Genomic DNA, 7,622 nt, shown 5'->3' with positions numbered 1-7,622 from the left:
GTATATGCGTGGCGTTTACTTCTCGTCTTCGCTGGAAACTCTGTGATTATCGACGACCATCGTTATGTTAATGGTGAACGGGTGCAAAACAGACAGTTGATAGGTGCGTGGTTGGACACTCACCCAAAGTATAATCGCGATGACTTTGCTCGTGTAGGTCGGCCGACGCTCGCGTTAATAAACATCGCAACTGAAAAAAAAAAAAAAAAATAAACAACATTGAGCGCCGATTGTGTGTTCTATCGTATACGTAGGAGTGAAGATGTTCTTCAATTGGAGCAGAAGAAGCGTGTGGCTGTATAAAGATATCGTGACTAGCGGAAAATGCGTAACATCGGTTTGTCACTTTGCGCATGCTGGCGACTTTGCTCATTTTGAGATGTCTAGCCGGCCGACGACTGCGCGTCAGCTTCCTTTCTGTTGTAATTTTGTTTTCCTTTCTCTTTTCGTGTGTATTTTAGCAGTGGACATGTGTCGCACTGACTGGCAGCGCGAGGATCTCGTGTTCGCGTCCGATGTATTCTTGCACGTAGCAACTAAATCCGCCTCCATCGCCCGAACGTCGCAGATCTATTTTCTCTTCAACAGCGTAGGAGGGAAGCGTTCCTGAATAGAAGACAACGTGTGAACTCTCACTAGAGGAGTCCGGCTCTACACTTTCTTCGACACGCTTCTGTCATCTGCTTTGAAGTGCACAGAATCCCAGAGTCAGCACACTCGGATCCTCCTCCAAGGGGTCGTCCTTGCCACGACGGTGACCGAGGAACGAAACTCGTCGCTTTCTCAGATCGCTGAGCGTCGGAGGGTCACTAGTTATTTCGCGTTACTGCAAAATAAGCGGGCTACCGGCAAACGAAATCCCCGTGGAAGTACAACCGTTGCGATTTGTGCAGCCACCCACACGGCACAGCCTCATCACGGCAACGCGCGACGCACACACTTTCGTTTCGCCGCCCAGCCAACCCAATCACCTCGTCCCGCGAAAAAAAAAAAAAAAAATGTTGACAGGTGACGCGATAGGCCTCTCGGTGTTTACAAAATCTTGTTGATGTTAACATTCTCCTTGTTTATGTTTTTTTTTTTTTTTGTGACTAGGCTTCAAAAAAATTACGACATGTCCTCTCATTGTCTCATATATATAGTCCGTTGCAACTCAAGAACAAGAAGGAGGTTTCCCCCACTTGTCTACAGCTTTCCGTCTGCTTCCTCCTCCCCTAGCCGTCTTACCCTCGCCCCACCTTCTTGAGTTGCAGCGTCTTACCCTCGCCCTACCTATGCTTCTAACCTCCTTGTTTCGAGGCGAGATGCCCCGCCAGTAAGGAAGGCACGTGAGCACGCCGAGGGCTGGCCAGGCTGGCTTCCGGTCAAATCCGCTGAAATCGACGGAGCGACATTTCCCGGATCCGGATAGAGATCCGGAGTGAGAGTTGATCCGAAAAGGACAAGTGAAACACGTCAGTCTCGATCCCGATCGCCCAGTGAATAGGCGCGGCAGAAAAGTCAATCCCGGCGCGCTCCAAAACGACCAGGGAATTCGCCATAAATTTCTAATCTACAGCGTAAAACCAACCAGTATAAACACAAACGTTAATTTTTTGTTGTTCTTGGAAATGTTGGGTATTTACTGGAATACACTTCGAGTTGCTTATGAACGGAACCAGAGGGTCTGAAATCTTCATGTCACATTACGTAAAAGCACATTCGTTGATACACATAATAAAGGTATTCAAGCATAGTGGCTAGTGTGAAGTACCACAAAACGTTTATGCAAATGTCATTTGCATAAGTATCCACCCTCACTGCAGTGCGTGAAACGTCATGCTCAATGCCCAGGGCCTTGATCGGTGGAGGCCGTCTTTTTTGCCTCCAAGGGCCTGCCTCAAGCTTCCGGTGCTGTCCCCTAAATAAAAGAGAGAAAAAAAAAAAGACGTTTACAATCTTCTGTAATGCAGAATTAGAGCGCAGCTATTGAGGAGGAGGAGGTGAGGTTTCGGAGGGGAGGTATATGCGCCTCCTCCACCTCCGTATCTTCCCCTCCTCCTCTCCTGCTCCCGCCTGATTTAGAAGGAAATTTTCGGTAAATTTTCCACTAAACTAAGCGAAAATTTCCCCACTAAATTTAGAGAGGAAATATTCCCGCTAAATTTAGCGGGAAATTTACCAACATTTTCCCTGCTAAATTTAGCGGGAAACTTAGCGAAAATGTCCCCGCTAAATTTATCGGGAAAATTGTGCCGCTAAATAGAGCGGCGAAATTTAGCGAGAAATTTAGCGGGGAAACTGAAATGGTGTTAAGGTAACGTGACGTGAATTTCCCCGCTAAATATAGCGAGCGAATGCGTCGGTTCATGGTGCTATTCAGGGTCCTGCAGCCGTCGTTACGAGGATTCTCCTTACAGATGTCGGTGAGTTGGGACCGCTCTCCGGAGGGGACCCCTGGCTGCTTGAAGAGCCCCGTGGCAACCAATGCGCCGCTGCCAGCGCCAACACTGTGACTTACGACGACCGCTCACCGGAATTGCCGGAACCACAGCTGCCGTGCTCGTCCGCCAGCAGCGACAGGACCGCGGACGCCAACACCAAGCCACCGTATTCGTACGTCGCACTCATTGACATGACGCTCAAGGAGGCCCCTGGAGGCCGCATGACCCTAAGCGACATCTACAAGGCCATCATGGCCCGCTTTCCCTACTTCAAAACCGATCAACGCGGCTGGAAGAATTCCATCCGGCATAATCTGAGCTTGAATGAATGCTTCGTCAAGGTACCGCGCGAGGACGCATCCGACGGCAAGGGCAACTTCTGGTGCCTGCATCCGGCCTACCAGGACATGTTCAAGGACGGCAACTACCACCGCAGACGCCGCATGAGCAGGAAGCCCCGCGACTATGACCCACCGAACTTCGCACCTGCGAATGCGTCGCCGATGGCGGTCGTGCCTGCGCAGTCGGACGTCTACCTGGGTCACTACCAGAGGAGGACGAGCTGGGTTGCTCACCCGCCGCCCTTCTACCAGCCCCAAGTGCTCCTGGAGCCGCAGCTGTCGCGGGCGGCCCTCCCTCAAGGAATGGTCGAGCGTCACGATCAGGGACGATATCGCCAATTTGAAGCTGCTCAGCCACACGGAAATGTTGGCCGTTACCGGCCTTACTAAGACAGATCTAGGACTGCAGCACGGACTGAAATGACACAAAGTGGCCGTTATTAGTCGTTACCGGCCTTACTAAGACAGATCTATGACTGCAGCACGGACTGAAATGACACAAAGTGGCCGTTATTAAACTGCTAGAAGATATGCTCGTAAAATTTGTAAGATTCTGCTGTTTGCCAGAGCTTTATTGATGCCATGAGGTCTGTAAAGAAGCCTGAAAACGAGCTGGCGACTGACGTTTCGCTAGGAGGCTTGAATTCTGAGGCGTTGTAGAAGCTTCATTAGCCCAGAAGATAGGCGAGCCTCTATGAAATGTCGCCTGCCACTCTTGGGCTTCCACGGGCTCTGGAATCGGCACACACAGTTGGGGCCGGACGTTCGAGGGGGGGGGGCACCGACTGGACATCGGTGGCAAAAGCCCGCGGTGTCGTCGTCGCAAGAGTCCAATCTGCGCGCTCCGTAAACTTCAGAGCCCAAGCTTTGTGTATGACGAATCTAGGGCCCCACACTCTAAAAAAGTCTGTGCGTCTACTTTCACGCACACCACTTGGAGAGCCAATCAGGGCAACTCACGGAGGCAGCTCAGCGAATGACGATGCCGAAACATATGTTTAGACCAAAAAACGCAGTCTGAGTTGTGACATTAAGCAATGCAAGCGTGACGTTTTGCATTGCTTAATGTCACAACTCAGACTGCGTTTTTTGGTCTAAACGTATGTTTGGGCATTGTCATTCGCTGAGCTGCCTCCGTGAGTTGCCCTGATTGGCTCTTCGAGGTGTTGTGCGGGAAAGTAGACACGCGAGCGTTTTTTAGAGTGAAGCGAAGAGCTCGAGTTCGCTGCTTTGAAGCGTTCTTCCGCAGTACGAGCGCTCGCGCTAGAAATGCATGTCTCGACGCCAGAAGCTCAGGCTAGCTCGCGCTTTTAGCTTTGGCTACAGTCTCGGCTTAAAGGGGTCATAAGACGATTTTTCTACTTTCGATAAATATTATTTAGAATCACTCTATAACGTTAATAACTGAATAAACTTGCCCTAGTTTTTCTTTCTAAGCGAAAAAAAAATTTATCCCCTCAACTCGGAGCCAGAACAAGCGGCCATGTGGCCTGGTGCCTATCCCATGCTGCCAACGTTAATCATAGCTACGCGCTGGGGTTGGCAAGGTTGAAAACGCGTGTTTAGCTCCAGGCATTGTTTAGTTCGGCTATCCTTATCACCGCAGTGGTTGGACACGAGCCACTACCCGTGTTTCCGTCGAGGCATTGATTGTTACGCGCTGAAGTCGAGTGCTCAGTCAGTTCTCGTGTCTAATCCATGAGCCGCGCTCGACGGTCGTCAGGCGGGTGGTTTCGATACCACAATTACGTCACCAAGCCTTGCGAAGGCAAGGCTGAAAGAAATAGTCCCCTTTTAACCTCGCAATTTCGCCGCGACAAAAACCCCTTTAATTAAGGGTGAACGGAGTACAATAAAAATCGCGAAGGCGGCTTAGAGTGAACAGGCAGGCAGTTTTGTATAAGTTCGTAAATAACATAAAAGTTGCATTCAATGTATCAGTAAAAAAAAAAAAAGAAAGAAAAAGTGGTTCATAAAAAAGTTTAAAGGCAAGTATTCAAGGCGAGCCAATTATAGCGCGTGGGATGGCGCCAATGAGACTCACTTGAAATAAATCAGACAAAAAGTGTCGGGTGCTGAAGCACTGCAATTTACCATAAAAACAAAGCTAGCTGAAGTTTATTTTTTAATATAAAAAGTTGTTTTATTCAAAAGTTACAAATAAAAACCAAGATTTTGCGATGTCTCGATCCTTCTCGAGTGAAAGTAAAATAAAACATGTTTTTGTAAACTATTTGAATACTTTATTGGATGACAAAGTAAACAAAAGCAATGTCAGAACGAGTTTTTATTTTCTCCTTTTTATTTTAGTTGAATCGAACGTCCTAATGACGCACAAGAACGTTCTGCTTTGTTAAATAAAAAAAATTCCGTTGAGTCATAGGAAAATTGTGCGCTTTATTTTCCTCTTTTGATGGAGACAAGCTTTTCCTTCGATATTTTCACAAAACAAATACTAGCCTTGTTATTATGGCAAATTACAGTGTCGCAGCATGCGAAACTGGCTGTTTCGATTTATTCATATTAGGCTGGATTCATCTGGCCCACGGGGTAGTATTATTATGGTGCCTGGAGCGCGTCTCCGACTGGTGTGTTTACCGCGGCCAAAAAAGTGGTCCCTTGATTTCCGCCTGATGACGTCATAGAAGTGTCATGTTGTCGCCGGTCGCGACCCTGGCGGCGTCCCACCAGCTGTGGTGTATGCAGCAGATGCCTGTTCTGCTGCAGGTCGCTTTCCACTGTGACAGTTCACGGAAGCTATTGCAGCCGGAAGTTGGGACGTCTAAAGGGACGCCGTGACGACAGCGACACTCGCGTTCGCTCGAGCTTTTCGCCAGCATTTCTACGGCCAACCGCCAGGATCGCGACAGGCAACAGCATGACATTCGCGTCATTTGTTGCCACATCGGGACCACTTTTGATGTATGGGTGGGATAGGACGCTAAACACACCAGTCGGAGACGCGATCCAGGCACCATAGTATTATGTCACTCTTGCAAAAAAAGAAAATGAATACTGTAAACGACTTAATTTTCGCGGGCTCAAATTTTCGTGAATCGGGCCAAAGCTGAAAATTTGAAATTATTCGCGGGTTCTAATTTTTGCGAATCGAATGTAGCCTCCGTAGCGTTCACATATTGTCCGAATTGTTGGCGGGACATATTTTTCGCGAATTGTAGGCGATTTGCGAAATTCGCGAAAATTAGGTCCTCGCGAAAATTTAGTCGTTTACAGTACTTGAAAATATGGCTACAACAAAAAACTCTTTTTTACTTCCCAGGGTTCGCCGCCGATCAAGTGAAGGCTTGGGTATCGTCCGAACTAATCCGAACAAAATGCCCATCAGCCAACAGCCTTCCGAGCTTATCTACAGCGTGCAACTATGCATCCAAGTCCTCTCAGACATCGAGACACCGCCGGACTATCTTAGAACAAACGAATTCACACAATGGCTGCTTATCAAGCGACGTAAGCGTCGAAACAATGCCTCGTCTCTTATCGATCTCCGTACAAATGCTTTGTTTCGATTGGAACCTACTTCCTTTATGAATGGGGAAATAAGCAAAACGCTGACTCCAAAAAAAAAAAAAAGAATAAAAAAAAAAAACGGAATTATTTGTGAAATACGATTAAACTCCTTCAGCCCTGGAACGTTTTTTTTTTTTTCTTTTTAAGAAGGTAGATGTTAACATTTTTTGCTTGTGCCACGTTAATTTGAGCACCATTAGTTAGAGTGAAAGTTTAATTGCAGAAAACAATCCGAACCATCAGAACTTTTGCCTTGGTGCTTCGGCCAATTTATGAGGAATAGGAAGATATATTCGTCAAATTATAAGTGGGCGTGCACGTAGATTCGCTATACTGCACGTCACGCGGGAGTATTTTGCATGCTGGTTCCTCCAATTTACGACAGGTACACTACGACTAATTTGTATACATTCAAAATGGCTCTTAACAGTCGACGCGATTCCTTTCAACTTTCATTTACTATCAACAACAAAAAAGTGCAAATCAGTTTTTTTTTTCATGTAAATTGTTTGTGGATTTTGATTTCTTTAGTTTTCAGTAAGTCCAACGTGATGGCTCGAAATATATAAGGGTCATTCAAGGTTAACCGGGACTTTTCTACGGAGAAAATAGAAAATCAAACCGGCACAGAAATATATGTCAGTTTTTCATGGTGTACATAGTTTCACTGTGCGCGTCCAGGCGCCGCTGCCGTCGTTTTGTGGCAGCTTCCATGGTCGGACGAACGTGCCCGTGTGGTTCATTTGACATCGGCTGCCGTCCTTTGCCGAACTATTGACACCATTTGTAGCACGCTCTTGTTGGTGACATCTTTTGTTCATGATGTACTTACAATTTTTTAAAAAAAAGTTTAACCGGTTTAGCTTTCGCCTTCACCAGCAATTTTTATTATGTACCACTACTCTACCGCTACAGACAGGTTGCGTGCCGCCATAATATGTCAAACTGCTGCGTATTTGTGAAATACGTCATCCTGGGCGTTAAATATTAAAGAAGAACTACGTTACCGTCCTCTGCAAGTTTTATTGTTCTACACTCGTACGGCGATTTCTTATGGACAAGTGTCCCGCGATCAACCTTGAATGATCCCCTCAAAATTCAACAATTAAGAATTTTTTTTCAAGAAAAAGAAATGTAGTTTTTTTCATATTCACTTCGGTGAAAGAAACCGAGAAAAAATTGCTCCGTTTTTCTACAGTGATATTAAGAAATAAAACAAAACCCAGACATACGCGCGCGCGCGGACAGACACAATGCGAGATTACGCATGCGCACGCGCGCAGGCACGCACGCACCCACACCACGCCTAGAAACACACACAAATACACAA

General features: G+C 46.8%; 1 protein-coding gene across 1 annotated transcript; it reads left to right on the top strand.

The window, feature by feature from the left end:
- Positions 1–1,610: 1,610 nt before the first annotated feature.
- On the top strand, positions 1,611–3,300 carry LOC115322854 (forkhead box protein L2-like). The gene is made up of 2 exons (XM_042290245.1): positions 1,611–1,617; positions 2,400–3,300. Exons 1-2 carry the CDS (start codon positions 1,611–1,613, stop codon positions 3,152–3,154), a joined length of 762 nt encoding a protein of 253 aa, XP_042146179.1. The 3' UTR covers positions 3,155–3,300.
- The last annotated feature ends 4,322 nt before the right edge of the window (positions 3,301–7,622 follow it).

This window comes from Ixodes scapularis, unplaced genomic scaffold (genome assembly GCF_016920785.2).
Source record: "Ixodes scapularis isolate PalLabHiFi unplaced genomic scaffold, ASM1692078v2 PGA_scaffold1__304_contigs__length_218370807, whole genome shotgun sequence".
In the NCBI taxonomy this organism is placed as follows: Eukaryota; Metazoa; Arthropoda; class Arachnida; order Ixodida; family Ixodidae; genus Ixodes; species Ixodes scapularis.
The sequence above is the reverse complement of the archived record's forward strand: the minus strand, read 5'-3'. Positions and strand labels throughout refer to the sequence as shown.